The sequence below is a fragment of the Danio aesculapii genome, chromosome 9, assembly GCF_903798145.1.
Source record: "Danio aesculapii chromosome 9, fDanAes4.1, whole genome shotgun sequence".
NCBI lineage: Eukaryota > Metazoa > Chordata > Actinopteri > Cypriniformes > Danionidae > Danio > Danio aesculapii.
In genome coordinates, this window is record NC_079443.1 from 51,163,060 (window position 1) to 51,185,803 (window position 22,744).

At 35.4% G+C, this 22,744-nt stretch overlaps 1 protein-coding gene across 1 annotated transcript; it reads left to right on the forward strand.

Annotated features, from left to right (window-relative positions):
* Positions 1-308: 308 nt before the first annotated feature.
* cd302 (CD302 molecule) lies at positions 309-22,316 on the forward strand. Its single transcript, XM_056466003.1, has 6 exons — positions 309-433; positions 5,658-5,783; positions 5,876-5,986; positions 15,110-15,292; positions 18,919-18,942; positions 20,920-22,316. Exons 1-6 carry the CDS (start codon positions 319-321, stop codon positions 21,120-21,122), a joined length of 762 nt encoding a protein of 253 aa, XP_056321978.1. The 5' UTR covers positions 309-318; the 3' UTR covers positions 21,123-22,316.
* The last annotated feature ends 428 nt before the right edge of the window (positions 22,317-22,744 follow it).

Genomic DNA, 22,744 nt, shown 5'->3' on the forward strand with positions numbered 1-22,744 from the left:
TTTTGGGTGAACTAACCCTTTTAAATTTGCATTGTATTTTATTTCTACAGCAAAATCAAATTAGCATCTGCTAGCTTATATGAGAATCGACTCGTCGTTATTTGTTTATGTCTCCTGTTATATTGTTTTATTTGTACTCATGGCTCCGCGTTTATCTTCTGTATTGTCTGTTTCTGTACTATAACACGTTTATTTGCTTTGGCAATGCTGTCAAACTGTAGTAATAATGAAAATAAAACTTTATTGCTGACGTCGTGTGCGTGCGCGTGGACGTTTGTGTATGTGTGTGTCTGTGTGTGTGTGACGCGTTTTGCAGCCATGATTTCTGCACTTCAAAACATGGAGTCCAGCGCTCGACATGTTAACGTTACTCTGTTTTACATCGCTTTAATCATCCTCACTGGTTATTCGGCGAGAGGAGAGGACGATAATGGTGAGTATTTTGTTATTTAGCGAGTGTTTGCTCTGTTGCGTGTTTAACGCAAAGCGCGTGACTGTTTACCTTAGTTTTTAACTATTAAATGGCAATGTTCAAACAACAGGAGTAAACTTCCTCTGACTTCTCCACTTGAGAAACACACACTGCCTCTTTAAAATACTGTTTTATCATGAATATTGTGAGAGAGTTCTCAATAAAATGTCAAACTTCTCTTCGTGAGCATCACTGGTCATGAGATTTGACTGTTAGCTAACACTAAAACTTCAGGCTGAGCTGTAGGCTAATTTAAAGAGAAAGATTCACACAATTATCCTAATGATTGAGGTAAAGTTAGTTTAATATTCGCTCGTTCGTTCTGTGATAACTTGTGACACGCTCCCTATAATGTTTACCATGGTAATTTGAATATATGGTCTCAAATCACATGTAAATATGACTTGAAGACAACATTAGCACTGTTTAATGGATTGTAAACAATGTTGTACTGTGATAGTGATCCATAGCAGCCAATGACTAATTAGAATTTGCAAAGAATACTTTTATGAAATTATATTACTAAGGCGAAAGTCCAATGTGTGAATATAAAACCAGCTTTACCTCAATTATATATTGTAGTTACGGTACATTTATGTCGTTTTATTGTTATCATACAGTTAGAGTGATCTATACTGTAAGATTGTAGTAAATTGTCGAGTGAATTCTTAATGAGCTTTCTGAGGTTTTCTGTAATGCTCCCTTCTTTTGACAGAACCTTCTAGAAACACTGGGTAATGTTTCATTTCATATCTTAAGTGATTGAAATACCATATATATTCTACTTTTTACAACTTTATCAACAAGAAGTTGTCATTAATGAAGCTATGAGCTGCGCAAACCAAGATACACACAAATAATATTAATTAAAAAAAGATTTTACTCCAGGAGCCCAGCTCTTGCACTTTATAAGATCTATGCCAATTACATCTTACTGTATGTAAACATGGGACGATAACCGTTTTCTAGGTATACCGCTGTTTGGAAAAGTCAAGGTTTTAAAACCGCCAACATTTTCTGCTATACCATTCCTGTGGTATTTATATGATTTTTATTTTATTTTAGGTCAACAGTATCTCCAGCAGAAAGGATCTTCAAAGATGCCTTTTTAAATTGTAAAGAATTCAGTGTTTTTGAAACAAAAGAAGACAGCAGAAGTCAATGATTCATTTGAATTATTCAGCCCGACATGTTTACAGTTCCAAAATATTATAAATGTTTCTCAACATAAAATATATTGTGTTCAAAGGGGAAAAATGATTAGTTTTTTACCCAGATATTTAAAAAGAGCACTATTTTAGAGAAGTATCCAAGGTTATCATACTGTCAGAATCCTATACTGACCCATGCCTAATTGTGTCAATAATAATTCGGTAACCAAACATAACATTAATGTTTCTTTTAATATCTTAAGCAATTGAAATGCATGTTTATTTCTACTTTACTTTCTACTTTACCACTTTATCAACAAGTTGTCAGTGATGAATTCAAAGGCTTTTAGCTGTGCTCAAAGTCTTCAGAAACTGAAATACAAATAATATTAATGTTATGTTTTGTTACCAGACTATTATTGACATGTTATTAGCGTCAAACCTATAAAGTGAAAAAGCATGTATTGTTTTTAAAACAATAACTGATAAACATTAAAAGACCGATTTGTTGTGAACTCTGAGGTTTTACATTACTTATATATGCTTTTGTTGCATTGATTCAACTTCTGTTTGAATTAATAATTGTTTAATAGTAAAATTTGTGCAGAAAATGACCCATAATGCTGTACTGTAAATTCCACCAGTCCGACATCTTCATCTTGAGTTCCTTCTACAATCTCAGTATATTTAAAGGTGCCATCGAAGAAAATACCTTCTAGGCATAGCTGAATAATAAGAGTTTAGCACACGGAAATGTTTGCTTATTCTCATTGTGTCCTTGTTCTCGTGTAAATCCTGTGAGTTTAAATTGTCAGTGAAAAGCAGACCAATTACGTTACGCAATGTTGCACACAAGATCATTAACATTCACTTCATTTAACACAAATTTTCATATTTATACGTTTATCTATGCTTGTGTTAAGCGTACTATGCATGTGGGACTCTTATTTTAAAAATGAGAGAGGCATGACGAGTAAATAAGCTTGCTGTGAGGCAGCCATGCGTCTCATCTGTTCACAGTGCTTCCGAATGCAAAATGCAGGATATACGGATTATAAATGCATTCAGTAGCACCCCAAAGAGGCATAAGGTCTGATTAAATGTATCTTTTGTCAGTTTAACGTGTATATTATGAAGTTTGCCGTGGACGTTTTTAATGAGGCAACAAACACATGTAGAGAAAACTGCTGAGTTTAAGAGTTTAATGCACGTTTCAGCATCATATCATATCAGTCAGCTCTTACTAGTGCTGTTGTGCAATTAATCGAAATTCAGTTTTGATATTGACTTTTAACAATTGTGAAAAAACATTAATGGAGATAAAACGATTATTGCGTCATATGCCTCCCCCATTTCAGCAGTATGCATGGGTTCCTCTGCAAAGCTCAGTTTCACACATAGACTGTAAAAGATATGGACGTAGTATCCGTGACGTCACCCATAGGTTTCTGAAGAATGCAAAAGAAGCTACAAGTAGGCGTGGCCAACCGTTATCATTTTGGTCATGCGTCCTCGCACCGACTTGGGGATACCAAACAAGGGCAAAGAGGCGGGGCGTGAGCGGAGCTACAGACGCCTGCTAGCATTTTGTTTAGATGGGCTTTTCTTTGGGAGAAACGCTTAATACTTCATTACCTGCGACTCGTTTGTGTTCTGACCACATGGGTTGTAGTATACTATATCAATAAAGTGATTAGTCTTTTAAAAAACACTGTTGTAATACATTGAGCCACTAAGAATTGTTCTTATGACGTTTTTTTTTACAGGAGGAAAACGTGAATCACTTCTAAACACTTATAATATAGTCTGTGTTAGTAAATGCAAGACTATTGATGAACTCCAGCATAAAACTGTATGACAACGCTTCAGATGACTGTTCTAGAGCCTACAGCTAATCAATCTGTCAGAATCTGGAGTGCATTACAGCTCTAAAGAAAAATATAAATGATCTTAAATAAAACAAATACATTTATAGATATGATATATATATAAATTATATATAAATAAATAAATAAATACATATATTATTTCACTCACCTGTGAAATGGAGGGCACGTCAATGTTTTGTGAACACAATTAAGTGCACACAGCATGCCATATCATCTGATAATTGTAAGAAATAATTCCAAAAGGCAATGGACTGTGTAAAGCCACATAAAACAACACAAAAATATTTTGTACACGCCGAGTTCAGCAGCTAATCAGCCGGAATAAGCTGAGGTGATGTGACTGCGACCAGCGAGACCTAGCTGTCACTCAAGTGGCCACGCCCTTAATTATGCAGACTTTATTATTATATATATATATATATATATATAATTATATTATATATAATTATATAAACAAAACAGATGAGTTAGAAAAAAATTCACCCCCCGCACAGTTGTCATGAAGGGTCAATGAAGCTATATGAAGCAAAATCGTTCTTTGTACCAGGCTGTAAACACTTTTTTTTCTGCTGTAATTTTGGCCATTTTAACAGTGGGCTCAATAGAAATTTGCTCTGTTCTGGAGCCAGGACTAGCAGAATTTCGATGAATTGCAGTTTCAGTTATTTCCGTTTTTGCTTCACGGGGGAGAGCGGGAGGTTGCCGCTTGGTTTCACATGAAAATGAGTAAAAGCATGTACTGTAACGTGACTTTTGCAGTGTAGGACGCATTTTATTTATTGATGTAAATTTGATTAATTCATGTTTTTAAAAGCACAAAAGAGAATGCGTGAAAGAGAATATCTACTTTTTGGATTTATGGCACACTGATAATCGTTCTAAATAATCATGGTTACAATTATGACCGAAGTAATTGTGGTTTATTCCCATAATATCCATTTTTCTAGAGTGAAAGGACCGCAATACACTTTATTAAACCTCATCTGCTGATACTAATTTCTGCATGTGTTTGCATATGGGGTTTCCAAACTCGGTCCTGAAGGGCTGGTGTCCTGCATATTTTAGTTCCAATCCCAATTAAACACACCTGAACGAACTAATTAAGCTCTTTCTAGGTATACTAGAAACTTCCAGGGAAATGTGTTGAAGGAAGTTAGGGCTAAACATGCAGGACACCGGCCCTCCAGGACTGAGTTTAGACATTCCTGGCATATACAGTGCTTCGCATATATGAGTACACCCCATTTAGAATTTTTTTTATCCATTTCTCAGTGAATATGGGCAATATATATTGGTGCATTTGAACAAATCAGATTTATTAAACAGATATATTTATTAAAATAATATTTTAGTCACAGAACATATTTAGAAACGGAAAGAAAATACATTTAAATTCATGCAAAATATTGCAAAAAAAATTACAAGCTGCAACATTTCAACAACATTTTATTTATTTATTTATTTTGTTTGTCTTGATTTTTGGTATTTTTGATCATTTTATTTAATATTTTTCCCTAATATTTAAATTTGGGCTACTAATATTTGAATCATTATTGTAAGTTATTTTGTTAGATAAGCTCCAGATTTGGCTTCAGTAATGTACAGTATATGCACAAATATAATATTGTAAAGCATACTATAGAAAATATTAATTTAAGAGATATGTGGGGGTGGGGGGTGTGCTCCTATATTCTGAGCACTGTAAGTTAACTCCACAAAACACAACTCTAAATGCTATACATCTCTGCTGGTCCCTTTTATTAAGGATAAGTATCATTTATATTTTATTCACAACACATAACTCAGGAGCAAAAATAAATTGGAAAACCATAATACATAATCTATATCTCCTATATATTTTTTCTCACCATGAAAGTGGCTATAGAGGATCATGAATAGAGGCTCAGAAGCCCTAATTTAGGAGCAGGTTTAGTTTAAGCACGGGCACGTATAAGATTCTAACGTAATATAATAACCTTGGATAAAAATATTACAGTATTGTGATCACTGCTCTACAAACAATTATTTTCCCCATTGAACACAATATATTTCCTTTGAAGAAGCAATTTTATATTATTAGCAACCTTATTTACTGGAAGGAAAAACTTTGAAATGTTTAATAAGAAAAATGTCCTGTCTGTACAGACTGCCCTGCAGATGGACGCACATGGCTGCCTTTCGGACGCAACTGCTATCACTTCATCCATGGAGCAGAGGACGTGGCCAGAAGCTACTCTCTTCAGGATGCAAAAGACATGTGCAGAGGATATGGTACTTTTTATATTTCGCAAACTCGAAATGTTAAAAATTGTTTGTTGATTTCTGCACTGGATGTAGTCATAACATTTCCATTATATTTTTAGAGCTTCTGACGGTAAAAAGTGCTGATGAGAATGACTTCGTCGTTAACTACAGCCCTTCTGTGTGGAAAGGCAAAATGAACGTCTGGCTTGGATTGTACTATGACAGTGACAGTAAGTTTGACTTCCTTCAAAAACGTGCCTGTTTCTCAAAACCTGCTTATGTATAGTTGAAGTCAGAATTATTAGCCCTCCTGAATTATTAGCCCTCCTGTAGATTTTTTTCCCCCCAATTTATGTTTAATGGGAAGAAGATCAACACATTTCTAATCATAATAGTTTTAATAACCCATTTATAATAACATATATATCTGACAGTAAATAATATTGACTAGATATTTTTCAAGACACTTCTATACAGCTTAAAGTGACATTTAAAGGCTTAACTAGGTTAATTAGGCAAATCGCTGTATAGCAATGGTTTATTCTATAGACAATCAAAAAATATATTGCTTAAGGGGGCTAATAATATTGACCTTAATATATTTTTTAAAAATATTAAAAACTGCTTTTATTCTAGCCGAAATAAAACAAATAAGACTTTCTCCAGAAGAAAAAATATTATAGGATATACTGTGAAAAATTCCTTGCTCTATTAAACATCCTTTGGAAGATATTTGACAAAGTAAGTGTCCTGTGAAATTATTCACAGGAGGGCGAATAATTTTGACTTCAACCAGTTTTTTAAACACCCAAAATAACCATATTTGCTTTCCTAATGTACATATTTCCTGTTATTCCTGTTATTTCCTGTTATAGGAAAAGTGTTTATTTTTATAATCATGCATAATAATGTCCTCCACTATTAAAATGAATTTAGTTTTAAAAGCGTTGCCCTCTTGAAGAAGATTTAGAAGCTTTGCATTTATATCTAAGACTGATAGATATACATTTTCTTTTGTTCCAGAGGCTCTTTTAAGCAGTTGTTAGCAGGTCTTTTTGTTTTATATTAATGCGTATTGTTTCTGTGGAATTCACTATAAAGCATGCTTGGCTGTGTTGGCCCTATACCTTAATTGCTCCTTGTGGGATTAATAATAGTTGTTTAACATAAAGTTACATTTCCATTCATTCATTTTCTTCTTGGCTTAGTCCCTTTATTAATCTGGGGTCGCCACAGCGGAATGAACTGCCAACTTACCCAGCACATGTTTTACGCAGCGGATGCCCTTCCAGCTGCAACCCATCACTGTGAAACACACATACACTCCTGCACACACTCACATACACAATGGCCAATTTAGCTTATTCATTTGCACTCGTTTTGCACGCATATGTGACATGATACTGGTAATATCCACTGCTGTATGAATATCTGTTATGTTAATGTACAAAATAAACCCGATTTGACGTCCACAAACCGCGATTGAACCGCGATTTGACATGTGGCTGTGCTGATTAAGTAAAGCTGAATTGAATCGCTGTACTTCATTACACACATGCTCTGTTTTAAAACATGTTAAACTTGTGAAACTCACTCTTGATCACATTTGATGATGATTAATGATCCTAGCCAACTGAACACACCTTTTATTCCCGGCTGCTTTGCGCTCGTCCTCTCTTGATGATATGATTATACACGTGACTACCGCAACATGTTAATGCACGCAGCTGTCAATCAATATTGGTGGGCGGGGGGACCGCTCTCCTACGTAAAGTTGAGGTCGATCTGAAAACCGCTCCAATTGGTCCACCGTTTTTATGTTGTTAAATTTAAAAAAAAAAGGGCAGGGTGTGTTTATATCACCCCAATATGACAGTTTATACACTATATCTACACACATTTCTGTCCAAACAGCTTGAAAAGTAGATTTTTTACCATAGGTGCCCTTTAAAATGTTCCTCAAAACCTAAGGCTTCATTATGGAAAGTAACACCCAGTGCCTTTTTTTCTATTCTGCCTTTTTTTTTCCTTCTTTGAAAATCCCATTTAAATGCATCAGATTGTGATTTGCTGATGTTAGTTGTTAAAATCTTGTATTTGCCCATTATAAATGAAGAGTTCAGATGCAAAAACCTTCTAAACCTATCTACATATTTTCTTCTAAAATGAGCATTTTTACCTGGCTCCTGTGTGATATGTCCAGTAATATCCCTTTTGAAGGGCACCTATGGTGTAAGTGTGTGTAAGTATACAGAAATGTGTGTAAGTATAGTGTATAAACTGTCATATTGGGGTGATATAAACACACCTAGTCCTTTTTTTTCAATTTAACAACTTAAAAACGGTGGACCAATTGGAGCGGTTTTCAGATCGACCGCAACTTTACGTAGGAGTGCGCTCCCCCCGCCCACCAATATTGATTGACAGTTGCGCGCATTAACATGTCCCGGTAGTCACGTGTATAATCATATCATCAAGAAAGAATAAAATGAGAATAAAAGGTGTGTTCAGTTTGCTAGGATCATCAATCATCATCAAACGTGATCAAGAGTGAGTTTTACAAGTTTAACATGTTTTAAAACAGAGCATGTGTGTAATAAATTACAGCTATTTACTTCAGATTCACTTCATCAGCACAGCCGCGTGTCAGAACAATTATAAAAGAAGACGCTTCAATCCCGGTTTGTGGACGTTAAATCGGGTTTATTTTGTACATTTTAGATAAGAGATATCCATACAGTAGTGGATATTACCAGTATCATGTCACATATGCGTGCAAAATGAGTGCAAAGCTTAACGATTAAACGAGTGCAAAGCTGGCGATTGCTGACAGGCACGTGGGAATGGTTGGTGGGGAGGACTAGCCTTAAAGGGCCAGTACAAAAAAAACAGCAAAACCTTTTTTCCAGCTATAATATAGACACTTCAAACAGCTATATTAAATAATCTGATGGGTGTTTTGAGCTGAAACTTTACAGACACATTCTGGGGACACAAAAGACTTATATTAAATATGAAAAAAGGGCTAACCTATGTGCCCTTTAAGGCAAAGAATAAGTTTTTTTTCTATGGTCTTTAAAGTAAAATAACTCGACATAAATGAAGGAGACTGAGAACAATTTTCAATGAAAAATTCAGACGGCACTAAGAGGTTTTTGCATCTGAACTCTTCAAATATTATTTGTATGAAATTCTAAGTTAAAATGTAGAATTTGCGGTGTATCTTAATAAAATATAATATTTCTAAAGTTACAGAAGAGAAATTAAATTGTACATAGAAACATGAGACCTTTTATAAGTGAATCATAATTGCTTTGACTATGCAAAATCTCAATGAATCCTTCAGTAATACTATTTGGTTCAATACTTAATTCTAGTTATACATTTTCCCCTAATAAACACCCAATGCATGTGGAGGAGCATGTTTAAGCAGATTATTGGATGTGCTCCAGCTTCTCTACACTGGAATGCAGCTGAACTTGACTAATCTTCTCAAACCCTTGGCAAAGAGTTGTTTGTCAAACTGTTGCCTAGTCAGTGATTTAAGTTGGGACATTTAAAGGAGAAGTGCTTTGGAAAATCTTGAGCAGTCTGTTTAGTTCCTATTGAGGATTATGCGTCAGCTCTTGCAGACAGTTTGTATAACATCTAATTGAGTGAATCATGAGTATTTACTTGTGTTTTAAATGGGTTGTTAATGCAAAAATAAAAAAGTTTCATACTTATGCCATTCTGAATTGCTCGGTTATCGTTTGTGCTGTTCAGGTTTGACATTATTAATACATAATATGGGTTTAAGGAGTTAATGATGACTGTTTCTGTGAACCAGACTCAGCATTGCTCAATGTCTTAAGGTCAAATTGTAGCCTGGTTGTGCCATGTGATTAAAAATTGATTGCAGTATTTAACTCCACAATTCAGACTCTTCCTGGAATTCTGAGTTTGTACTGTATTAGATAATTATTACTTTACATCTTGCATTTCTGACTATTTTCTCAGATGTGCCACATTGTTTCTTACAGTTGCTGAAAGATTTTTCACTTTTGAACAAAGTTAAACCAAATGTAGTATAATATATATATAATAATATAAAAATAGGGAGATTTAACAATAGATATCTGTTTGCTTTGTGAGCCATAGTGAAACAGACCATCAGAGCAGAGCTCATTAATATTCATGATGCTTCCAAATAAGGTAAAAACGGATTTGTAAATAGACATGATGGAATAGATGTTGTAAATAGACATGTAACCATTGCTCTTTGCTTACATTCCTTTTTATTTTATCTGTATTAAAATTGCATCTTACCATTTTTAGGGTAGAAAAAGTCATAATTACAAGATATAAACGCAAAATTCTGACTCTTTTTAATTCCAGTTCTAAATTTACACCTCACAACTCCTTTTTTCCCCCTTCATAATTTACATCCCACAATCCTACAGTTCTAGTAACTCTCAATTTAATCCATTTATTCATTTTCCTTTAGCTTAGTCCCATTATTAATTAGAGGTCGCCACAGCGGAATGAACTGCCAACTTATCCAGCATATATTTTTACACAGCGGGTGCCCTTCCAGCCCCAACCCAGTACTGGGAAACACCCATACACACTCATTCATACACACACAAACACACACACTCATACACTACGGCCAATTTAACTTATTCGATACACTTATAGCGCATGTGTTTGGACTGTGGAGGGAAACCGGAGCACCCAGAGGAAACCCACGCCAACACAAGGAGAACATGCAAACTCCACACAGAAATGCCAGCTGACCCAGCTGGGACTCGAACCAGCGACCTTCTTGCTGTGAGGCCACAGTGCTAACCACTGAGCCACGGTGTCACACTGAATCGTAATTATTTTTGGATTTTGAAAAACGCACATTTTGAGGACTCAAGGTCACTTAACCAAAGTAAATATGACTTTAAAGAGAGTAAAGAAATAATAAGAAACTCAAAACTTTAAATTATTTACTGCATAAACAAGCTGAGTTATAAGTAAAAGAAAAAAACATTTTTGTATTGTTCTGTCTGGCTAACCAAATCTGAAAGTCAGACCAAACTTGGCAAGATTGTCCCATAATTCTCCTACACCAATCATACCATAGGTAACACTTTATTTTGATGGTCCATTTGAGTATTAGTAGACTGTCTGTTTAATATCTGTTGATACTGCAACCTAACAGTCTACTTATAATCTAATTAGAGTTAGTTTGCATGTAGATGCAATGTAACTTAATTCAACAAACGGACCATCAAGAGTGTGACCGGTAGTGCTTCAATAAGTATTCAATTCAATTCACCTTTATTTGTATAGCGCTTATACAAAATAAAAGTACCTTTTATATTCTTACTTACTTCTCCACAAGTTACAAGGAAAAATCCCTTTTTTCCCCAAAGATTTCCTGAGTCAATCTTAAAAACCAAGTCATCTTGGGTAAGTGTAAGTTTTTGATCACAAAGCTATTATCTAGCTTTAAATTCAGTTTAGGCCACAAAGTCATTGATAGTTCAGTGAAAATAGACAGTTAATCCTGCACTGAAAGTGGTTTTTGGTAGCTAAGTGTTTAATGTTCAGTTTACATTGAATTAACACCACGCTGCAAAAAAAAAAAAGCTTTTCTTAGAGCATTTGTATTGTTTCCAGTCGAAATATTGAAAAAATTCTTAAAATCCGAGACAAGCAAAAACTATTGTCTTGTTTTCAGAAATAAATGTCAGATTATTTTGCTTGAAAATGACTTAATTTATACACATTATTTCTGAAAACAAGACAATATATTTGCATGACAAGAAATGCTTCTTGATTTAAGAATTTGTAGATATTCTTTAACATCAATTTGATGTATTTTTAACACCAGTTGCCCGACAGGCTGTGCTCAGACACCAATGTTTGCTGCTTGTAGCTATATATATATATATGTATGTGTGTGTGTGTGTGTGTGTGTGTGTGTGCGTGTGTGTGTATATAAATGTATGTATGTATGTATGTATGTATATGTATGTATGTATATATGTGTGTGTATTTTTTTTATTTCTGAGGGAAAAAAGTTAAAATTGTATATGTTGTAAAAGTGTAAATGTTTTTCATGGCAAAAACAAGCTTCCATCCTTGTCCATCCATAATGTAAGCGTGTAAACGCATCCATTTTGTGAGTTGTTTTCCTCTGGTGTAATTTTCACACGTGTCGTCTCACAACACTAGGAAATCCTGTTGTTTGAGGGTATGATCGGGGGGTTGGCGGATTCAAAGAATACTTCATCCACACCCAGAGTCCAGATGAAAACTATAAAAACAGGTTCCCGACGCCACATGTTTGCTTTTTAGGCTTCTCGATGAAAGACTTCACTCAGTTATTGAACAATGTAGTAGAGGACAATGTGAACTTTGATCATCTGTTCATGGCTCAGTGAGAATTTGACCCAGATTCAGGCCTCTGCTGCTCCATCATGCTTTATGAAGTTTTTTTTTATGAGCATTAAAAAAAAAAATGGTTTTGTGTTGTTTAGGGTTCTAAACTTTTAAGCCCACAAGCCCCAAAATAACAATGCCAGTGACCTGCGACCAGAGATGTATAGTAACGAAGTAGAACTACTTCACTACTGTACTTAAGTACTAAAAGGCAGTATCTTTACTTTACTGGAGTATTGTTTTTTCTCCTACTTCCACTTTTACTTAAGTACATATTTTCGATGAGTTTAATACTTTTACTCCGATAGATTTTTTATGAGCTGCATCGTTACTCGTTACTAGAGGTGTCAAAATGGTCGATATCGGTTCAGTAATAGATCATAACGGGTTATTACGTACTGACGTCATTTATCTCCTCTGTGCGGTGTCGCAATACTACTCTATGGCGAAGGACGGAGGCGCGAGGGCGAGTGAAGGCGGCACAGCACATGAGCCGCTATTTCACTACTACAGAGAAATGTTGTGAGAATCTCTGCCTCTCTCACTTTGGACATTTGACCCGCTGGCCTGTTTGTGAGGTAACTTTTCATCTCCTCTTGGCTGTTAAAGCGATACTTGTGGATCCAGACCTGGGCGTGTATGAGGTGCAAGTTTTCTCCACTGTGTCTATTATAGATTACCTGTGATAACCGCGTATTATACATACATAGACTGTAACCGCGGCTGTTCTTCCCGCCATCAGTGAACAACGCTTTCATTTCTAAAGCTGGTAGCAGCCCTTTCTGTTGAGAAGGTGAAGACAATAACCAATCAAAGGGGTGTAAGACCTCGCCTGTCAGCGTTTAAAAAGCAGGCGGGAGAATATTTACATTAGTTTATTTGCTATAAATGCTCATGCTGTCTTCTGTGCATGAGTTTTGTTTGATACATTCAGAAAGAGTGTTTTCTTTGAGCGGGTCAAATTAAGGGTACAGTTCATATATATTACTGCTGTATTAAAGGACACAATTTTATTACAAGTAACCATTTAACTGTCTCACCAAGAAAAAAAACTATAGAATTTTTTTATTTATTGCATTTCTTAACTCCTAATGTTGCTAGTTAACACAATCAATACATTTTCCCCCAACACATCCCATAATTTCAAAAATATCAGCCTCTACCAAATGGTTGAGATGTTGGTTTATGGTAAAAGTACCAGAATGAATAAATATACTATAAAAATATGAAGTTTAAGACCAATTTAATTAAACATAATCAAAATGAAACATTTTTGAATACTAAATCATAGCCATAAGCCATAAAATATTTCAGATTTTCATTTAACACAGTAATATACACGTTTTCTTTTTTTTTTACAATAAAATCAAAATCAAGTGAATTAGAACGTTCGTTTACAGCGTTTACAACCAGTAAATTGTGCTCCGAAAATGGGTTTCAATAGCGTTTTGAGTGGATTATGGACTGTTTTTGTGACACACAACTTTGAAAGGTGTGTGTTAAAGCTGTTATAATCTGTCAGATCTGTGGTTCAAGCGTGAGAGAAAAACAGTATTGTAAGTCATGTTTCTTTTCGTTCTGCTTAATGACGTGCCCCCAAAAAAAGCGATTTAAAATAAACAAAACAATATGATGTCTTTTGACTGCTTTCTTTAATAACTACATTACACAATACTTGTACTTTTACTTTCAGTACTTGAGTAGTACATTTTGAAATAAACTACTTGCAATACTTAAGTACAAAAAATGTTGAATACTTTAGTACTTCCACTTAAGTATGGTGCTTAAAGAGCACTTTTACTTCTACTCAAGTCACTTTTAGATAGAGTACTTGTACTTTTACTTAAGTCTGGGTCTCTAGTACTTTATACATCTCTGCCTGCGACCACCGCTATCATCAGAGGTGCTTAAGTTAGGGATAAAGTATATCCAGGAGGTTGTTATTGCAGAATAAATCCTGACAGGTTTATTAGCAAATGTACTTTTATTCTGTTTATTAAACAGCTACTTGCCACAAAACATAAAAATTACACACACAACACTGTTCTGAGCCTTAATGGTTTATTAATTTTTTAATTAAACCCAAAGCTGACACAAACAAAAACAGCTGATGGAGCATACGTTAACCTGTGGATTATTCAGTCACAGGATGACGACAAACAGTCAAAAGCACAAAGCTGACAGAAACTAAAACAGCTGATGGAGTATACACTAACCTGCGCATTATTTAGACACAAGATGGCGCCAATCAAAAACACAAAGCTGACAGAATTTAAAACAGCTGATGGAGTATACACTAACCTGCGCATTATTCAGTCACAAGATGGCGGCAATCAAAAACACAAAGCTGACAGAAAGGAAAACACCTGAATGAAGCATACACTAACCTGCGCATTATTCAGACACAAGACGGTGCCAAACATCTGACAGAAACTAAAACAACTGATGGAGTATATGCTAACCTGCGCATTATTCAGACACAGGATGGCACCAAACATCTGACATAAATGAAAACAACTGATGGAGCATACGCTAACCTGCGCATTATTCAGAGACAGGATATTGCCAAACAGTCTAAAAGTTATGTAAGGTTTTTCTAATGCAGCATTTATGGGGGCAGGACAGTACATTTGGCATTATTCTCTCTTCTGGCTGCCGTTATCAGTCTCGCACAACTTTTTTCCTTTTTCTATAAGTCTTGATAACACCATCGTGAGTTTTTCTTTTATTTTTTCAGCAAATAGTATTGTAGAAAATTATTTGTTGCACTCTTCTATTCACTGCACTCAAAGTTTACTCAAATGTAACTACTTCCGCTGTTGAGAAACACAGAAATGTGAAAAGGGTATGATCATGTAGAGCCTAATTTGTTGTTTTAACAGAGAACTTCTCATTACATGCATTAACCATAGTGTTGTGTGTGTTTGACTGTTCAGAGGATGTGTTTAGGTGGCACGAGGATGACAGTGTTTTGAGCTTCAGTAACTGGGAGGATGGCGGTGACGATGAAACTGATCTGCCTCTGATGGACACATGTGTCGCTCTTCACTCTAATACCGGCAAGTGGGAAAACATCAGCTGCACAGACGAGCCTGAGAACGGAGTAGTGTGTCAGACCAGTGAGTTCACCATACTGTGGTATTTCCAACACAGACTCAATGGAAATGCTTACTTTAGTCTGTGAAACTGCAAAAGCGTACTTCAGCATACATTTGACTGCAGTTACTAGTTAAAATGAACACTAGGGGGCAGTAGGATGACAACAACTTTTGTTTCTTTTCACATGAACGATATTTTCAAGGAGTTCTTTGCACAACACCAAATAAATATCACAAAACAAATTAACACTGTCTATGATTTGTAGTGAATGTGTTTGCGTCACCTATCTTCAACCCTAAATCAGAAAAAGTTTTTCACACTAAAAAACAAATATTTACATTTTAGCTCAGTGGTTCGCTAGCTGATGTAGACCTGGGGTCCGTTCTTTGTACGTGGATTACTCAATTAGCTGGATATGGTGATTGACGATTTGACACGATCCAGGATCGTTTCTTTCTTCAAAACAGATCTGAAAGTTGTTGTCATAGCAACAGGTCTGGTAGCTCAAACCTGCTCGGGAGTACGCTCATTTCATAGAAACAGGATTAGATGGGGTCTTTTCAAGCAAAGGTACCGAATGCTGATATTTTCTTACAGTAGTAACCAATAGATTACATACACTTAGTAAAATAGTAAAAAAAAAAAGTTTATATATATATATATATATATATATTAGGGCTGTCAAATGATTAAAAAGTTAATGTAATTACACTTTTTTTGTAATTAATCATGATTAATCACGAAACGCCATATTTATTACAGAAATAAAAACACAGGCATGTAAGTGCCATTTGAATTGAACAAAAATGATTTCCTTGTTGGATTCTAAGTGAACTACACACACACACACACACACACAGACAATGCGCGCAGTACAGCGAACCCGATGAGCGGGAGATTCATTAACACGCATGAAATTTGCTTAAATTAAACGTTCTGGTCAGTGCAATAGCCTAGTGGTTAGCGCGCTGACATATGGTGCAGTAGCACTTCAGGGCGTCCCGAGTTCGAATCTCGGCTTGTGGACACTTCCCGTCCCTACCCCCTCTCTCTCTCCCACTTCGCTTCCTGTCTGTAAAACTGTCCTATCCGCTTAATAAAGGCAAAAAGGCCAAAAAAAAAAATCTTAAAAAAAAAAAATTAAACGTTCTGAAGAATGGCTGTATTTTACAAGCAAAGATTCTGACACAGCAATGTGAAGCTGATGCTTTACAAAAGTTGCGTGTAGGGGGGGAAACACGTCAAACTTATGATTGTGAGGGCTCATGGAAGCAGCTTAAAGGCAGATAACAGGGCTGTCTTTGACTGAGGTTGCGACTTCATCTGCCACTTTCACTACAGTACATTTACATGGACATCAATACTCCGCTTTTATGATTAGGATAATACTGATTAAGAGTCGACCATGTAAGCAGAGATTTTTCAATACATGAACGGATCACGCGAGTCCTGCAATGCGGAGGTTTTTCTTTCCGTTCGCCATGCGGTATCAAAATCCATAAAAACATTCTGAATGAAAACGAACTGCTGAACTGCAGTTAAAGTCTAAAGATTAAAAATGAAACACCTGAAATTGCATGAATCTCTGGAGGAAGCGCAGGATAGCCTGGTTATGCGACATTAATTGTTTTATACTGAAACTTTCCTTCTAAAAGCTTGGTCTTATCCAAATTTCTTTGCACGTTAAACACATGCAGGGCCAGAGCAAGCTAAACTGGCACTCTAGGAAAACGGCAATCACGCCGCCCTCAACCCGAAAGTGACCAATTCGCGGTTGAAAGTTAGGACCGTGAGGGAGGGGGTGGGTGTAGCAGATGAAAGTGAAGACCGGGAAAGTGAAGTCATCCTATTCTGCTGCCCAGGGCGACCGCCTAGGTCACCTCGATGCACGCGCCGTCCCTAAACACATGTCGGCCACAACAGGAAATAAAAAATAAAAAAACTGCAACTGCATTATTTGCGTTTATTTTTTAAATATTTACAATTAATCACGTGCGTTACCCCGCTAATTTTGGCAGCCTTAATTTATTTATATATACAGTTTTTGTACTTTTGTTTTGGAGAGCAGATTGCATAATTTCATTAATTAATTAATATATATATATATATATATATATATATATATATATATTTTTTTTTTTTTTTAGATACAAACACGTACTATTTTAAGGTACTGATCCAGCTTTAGTACAATTTCTGTATGATAATAGACATGCACAATAATCAACTGTTTTTTGTTTGTTTGTCTTTTATAATGGAATAATAATTTATGCAGTCATGCACATGTTTTGACGGCTAATATGATGGTGATTTGATGCTTTGCAAAAGTTGCAGACACCTTGACCAATATCAAAATGCTTTTTTAGATGCAAAATTAATTTCCTTATGCCGATTGAGAAATTAAAATAGGCCTAGGCTACTATAGTAAACAAAATCCGCTCTAAATGTAAAGCTAAATAAATTACTAAATACTCTTGACACATGAAAGTATAAAGGATGCAGCTCACAACAAATGTGGAAAGTTATCATGTATCATATTTAACAAAGCGTTTACTACAAATTTTATATTATATTGCTCACATGTATACTTGAATATTAATCAGATGATGTCATTACGCTGCTGTGCCATCAGCTAATCGTTGTATTGCATGATTTCAAGGATCAATAGATCTGTTCTTCATAACACACGCAGAGATCTTAGATCAGTTCATCCAGACATTTTAATCTGATTAATACACCAACCTAACCAAATTAGCCAGAGATCTGTTATCAAGATTAAAAGATCCAGGATCTGCCAAATCATCTTAGATCATGTAAGCGAGGTACTGTACAAAGAACGGACCTCTGTACAAGAAGGACGCGTCTCTGAAATGTAAAACAAAATGTACCCTAAGTAACATAATAACGAGACAGTGCCTATTCATCATCAGAAACGTGCAACAAATTTACCTGGAGAAACATACTTTATATTTTACAAAAATGTAGGCCGAGGCACATATTTCCAATTAGCCTGTGCTGGTTATTTTAATGTCATGGAATTGCTTTAGATATACAGTATTTTTGTATATACAGTGCTCAGCATAATTATGTACACCTCATTTTAAAAATGAATATTTTTCTCCATTTCTCAGTGAAAATAAGCAGTGTTTTTTGATGCATTTTCAACAAAACAGATTAAACGGATATATTTATTTTAAAAACTATTTTAGTCGTCAAACATATTTAGAAATTGAAAGATAATACAATTAAATTCAAGCAAAATATTGCAAAAAAGATATACCTAGAAAATTTCTGAAGCAAATTTTTACTTTTTTTTTTTTTTTGCTTCTCTTGATTTTTTCCCTCTTTTTTTAATTTGTATTTAATATTTTTCAATAACATATAAATTCGCCTGTACTAGTTTTTGGACAGTTATCGTAAGTTATTTTGTTAGATAAGCCCCAGATTTGGTTCAGTACTGACTAATCTAATGTATATGCACAAATATATTATTGTAGAGCTTCCTATTAAAAGTATGAATTTAAAAGATAGATTTGTGAGGGGTGTACTTATATATGCTGAGCACTGTGTGTGTACTTTTAAAAGTCAATGGCTATAAAATATTAGTATTTAAGCTAATTGTCAATCTTTGCATTTTGTTTTACAGAAGCAGTCATTATCAGGTCAAATCGTAAGTATAATCTTATCATACATGCACATTTAAAGCTACAGTAAGCAATATTTGAAAAACGCTGCTGAGAAACTGATTGAACTGAGCTTCTGTAGTGTGTGTGTGTGCGTGTGTGTGTGTGCGTGTGCGTGCGTGTGTGTGTGTGCGTGTGTGTGTGTGCGTGTGTGTTAATTTTTATTCTAAATTGGTCGAAATAGTAAAACTAATTTGGTTGTGTGATTGTGCTGTTTTTATTAGTTGTAATTTTTGTACAAATATGTTTCTGTGCTTGTAATATTTTTATTTAATTATTTATCAACTAAATAAAAATGAGAAATGTTTTGACAACTAGCGAAAAAACAATATCTTGATAAATGTATATACTGTAGATAATGTATTATTTCTGGGCAAAGATTAATCGTATCCAAAATAAAAGTTTGTTTTGCCAAAGAAATTTGTGTGTATTATGTATAAGTAATACACATACATAAAAACAAAACTTTGTTTGGCATAGGTGTGTGCGTGCGTGCGTGCGTGCGTGCGTGCGTGCGTGCGTGTGTGCGTGTGTGTATATGTGTGTGTGTATATATATATAATAATTCTGTCTTCAACTGTGTGTGTATATATATATATATATATATATATATATATATATATATATATATATATATATATATATATATATATATATTAAACATTTCTTAAATATATTTTTGTTCGTTGAGATTGAACAAAAATCAAGGTTTCTAAAAGATTAAAAATCATGGTCATTCCATGGAATATAAATTTTTCTGAAGTTAAAGGTGCAGTAGGTGATCGTCGTCAGAAACATGTGTTGTTGTGCTGGTTGAAAATCTCTTCACATTCCAGTAGTAATGATTAAAGTAAATCATCTAAATGTATTTATATGTGTTTTTATATCCTGAGTGAGGCATAAGACCAAAATATCTTCATCCAATTAAAGTTTGTCGGGCCGACAATTCCCATAATTCTGATAAGTAGCCCAAACTGTCTGTCAGCAAATGTGGATTTGTACATCTGCGTGCCGATCCGCCATTTGCACACGCATACACACCGAGTTCAAGAGAGTGACCGCAGTAAAATCAAATGCTGAATCAAAACTTTTGAAAATCCTGAATCAGTATTGGAGTTAGTTTTGCTCGCTGGAGAAAGGACGACACCATGGCTGAAGTATTTCTGTTAGACAGGTCATGTTCTGTGTTAAAACTCTTTTAGTCACTCAAAGCTGATGTAGATTGTGTTGTTATGAATGGGTTATATGCACAGAAGTGTTGTTCAGCCACTGAAATCTCCTGCTGAAAGATTGATGTGACTATTTTCAGTTTCATAAGGACCTTTTACAGCATCGATAATGTCGATTTATATTTAGTTTAACAACAAAACATCAGTAAACAGCGCTATTCCACCTAGCCTGCTTTACTGAGCTGAAGGTGCTTTTATATTCACATTGGGTCATTTCTGAACAGTGACAGTCTGTCAGGTCTCTGTCATCTTTAATGTGCGCGTTCATGATTTCAGGAGATGTGGCTTTGGACAGCAGGGGAGGGACTGTGTTTCAAACAAATTATCCTAACCGGTTAGCGTTTAGGCAGATCACCTACTGCGCCTTTAAAACATTAGTATTGTCTTGATTAAGAAAGATTATAAACATGAAAAGTCAAAAATACAGAAAACTGAAAAAATGAACCATAGTTTTAAAATTACATGTAGTTAATTGCATTTAACAATTAACATGATATCCTGAATATGTGTCTGCATGCATGATATCCTGAATATGTGTCTGCATGCATGATATCCTGAATATGTGTCTGCATGCATGATATCCTGAATATGTGTCTGCATGCATGATATCCTGAATATGTGTCTGCATGCATGATATCCTGAATTTGTGTTTATTATTTCTTTTTAAATGAGTCCAGATGCATCATGAATGAAAGTAAATAATGATTGGGTCACGTTTGTCTGTGTGTTCTGCAGAGAGCAAACCTCTGCTGTCGGCTCTGGTCATCATCAGCGTGGTGCTCATTCTGGCCGTTTCTGCCGTCATTTGGTTCGTTCAACAAAGACACAACCCTGGATCCTCCATCCTCAACCTGATCGAGTATCATCCGCCCTTCAGATCCCCATCCGCCGATCAGACCTGTCTGGTGGAGGCAGAAGAGATCAACGAGATGCCATAAAACTCTCCGCTCACAGGTCAGAATGAACCACAGGGGCTCATGGGAGATTCACAACTCCAATTCACTAAAGCCAGACTCAAAGCGTCTCTTTCCCGGGTCAGAACAAAGGGCTGGATGATCTGTCTGAATGTGAAATAAACATACTACAGTCGCTGGGCTTTTATTATGCAGGAAAATCGAGCATATTGATTGTGCTTCTGTTATTAGCTATGTTTTCATCCAGCTATTATTGTGCACGTTTAGGAATATTGCAATAAAAGAATCACTAATGCAAACACCAAGGTGCACATGCGTTATAAAATTGCACATAAAATCTTATACAGTTGAAATCAGACTTATTAGCGCTCCTCTTAAATTTTAATTACTTTAGATATTTCTTCCCAAATTTCTGTTTAACGGAGAGAAGTTTTTTTAAACACGTTTCTAAACAAAAGGCCTGTTACACACCGCACGCACAAGCAGAGCTGAAACAGCGAATGTGTAACGTGAAGGGAGAGCAGAAGTAGCGCGCTGTCGTTTGCCTTTCACACCGGCTGCGTCTGCAGCGTGCAGCTCATCGGCGGCTGCTGCACAGATCAATCTATCTCTGTCTATTCTATCTAGTTGTTGTCTGGACTATTGCAGTGCACTTTATGCTGGAATTAACCAAACCTTTCTTCATCAACTGGTGCAAAATGCTGCTGCTCGCATGCTAACGAATAGTCGCAAACATGAGCACATCACATCTGTTTTACTCCCTTCACTGGCTCCCTGTTAAATTCAGGATTGATTTATTTTAAACTACTGTTATTTGGTTTTAATGCAGTTAATAGTCTTGCACCTTCATATTTATGTGAGATTTTAAAAGTTCATAAACCGAGCAGGGCCCCACGATCAGCAGGTCAGTTGTTGCTGGAGGTGCCCAGATCCAGGTATAAACAATGGGGTGATCGTTCATTTTCAGTGGCCGGTCCAAAACCTTTAGAACTTCACTTCATCACAAATGTGGCACAGTTTAAAGCTGAACTTAAAACTTGTTTATTTAGACTTGCTTTTGATATTCGGGAGTATAAAATGCTGTTTTATTGACACTTGTGTTCTTACCACCATGTGTTTTAATGTTTCATTTAGTTTTTAATACTGTAAATCTCTAAGGACAGCCTCCTAGTTGTAATAAGGTCCTATATAAATGAAGATTGATTGATTGATTGATTGATTGATTGATTGATAGTTATCTATCTAATTTACATTATCTATATATTAATCTAAGCACTTGTTAATTTTATTTTATTTTTGTACTTTTCATCTGTACTAAGGCCCGCGGCTTCCTCCCATGCTGTTTCCTTAACCGGCTTTATCTAGATCTAAAGAACTGCATGCTTCTCATGCTCTACGAGAAGTGTCATGCATGTTTTTCAGGTGCATTCAGAGGACAATCGCCTGTGATATCATGTAGTTTTGTTTTTGATTGTCAGCATGATGTAGGCCTATAGTTATCATATATTTATCCAATATAGTTAGAATGATATTTATACATAATCAAACTAATGTGCAGCTTAAGCAAAACTAGTACTGAAATAGTTTTAAATTTGGTTATATAGTTTGGGCCCAAATAAATATTTGTTGCATTTAATCGTTTAAGT

Bases quoted from the DNA above. Each gene is read 5' to 3' on its own strand.
- cd302 (XM_056466003.1), top strand. From the start codon at position 319: ATGATTTCTGCACTTCAAAACATGGAGTCCAGCGCTCGACATGTTAAC. The intron at 434-5,657 runs GTGAGTATTTTG...CTGTCTGTACAG, and splicing joins GAGAGGAGAGGACGATAATG to ACTGCCCTGCAGATGGACGC. The intron at 5,784-5,875 runs GTACTTTTTATA...TTATATTTTTAG, and splicing joins AGACATGTGCAGAGGATATG to AGCTTCTGACGGTAAAAAGT.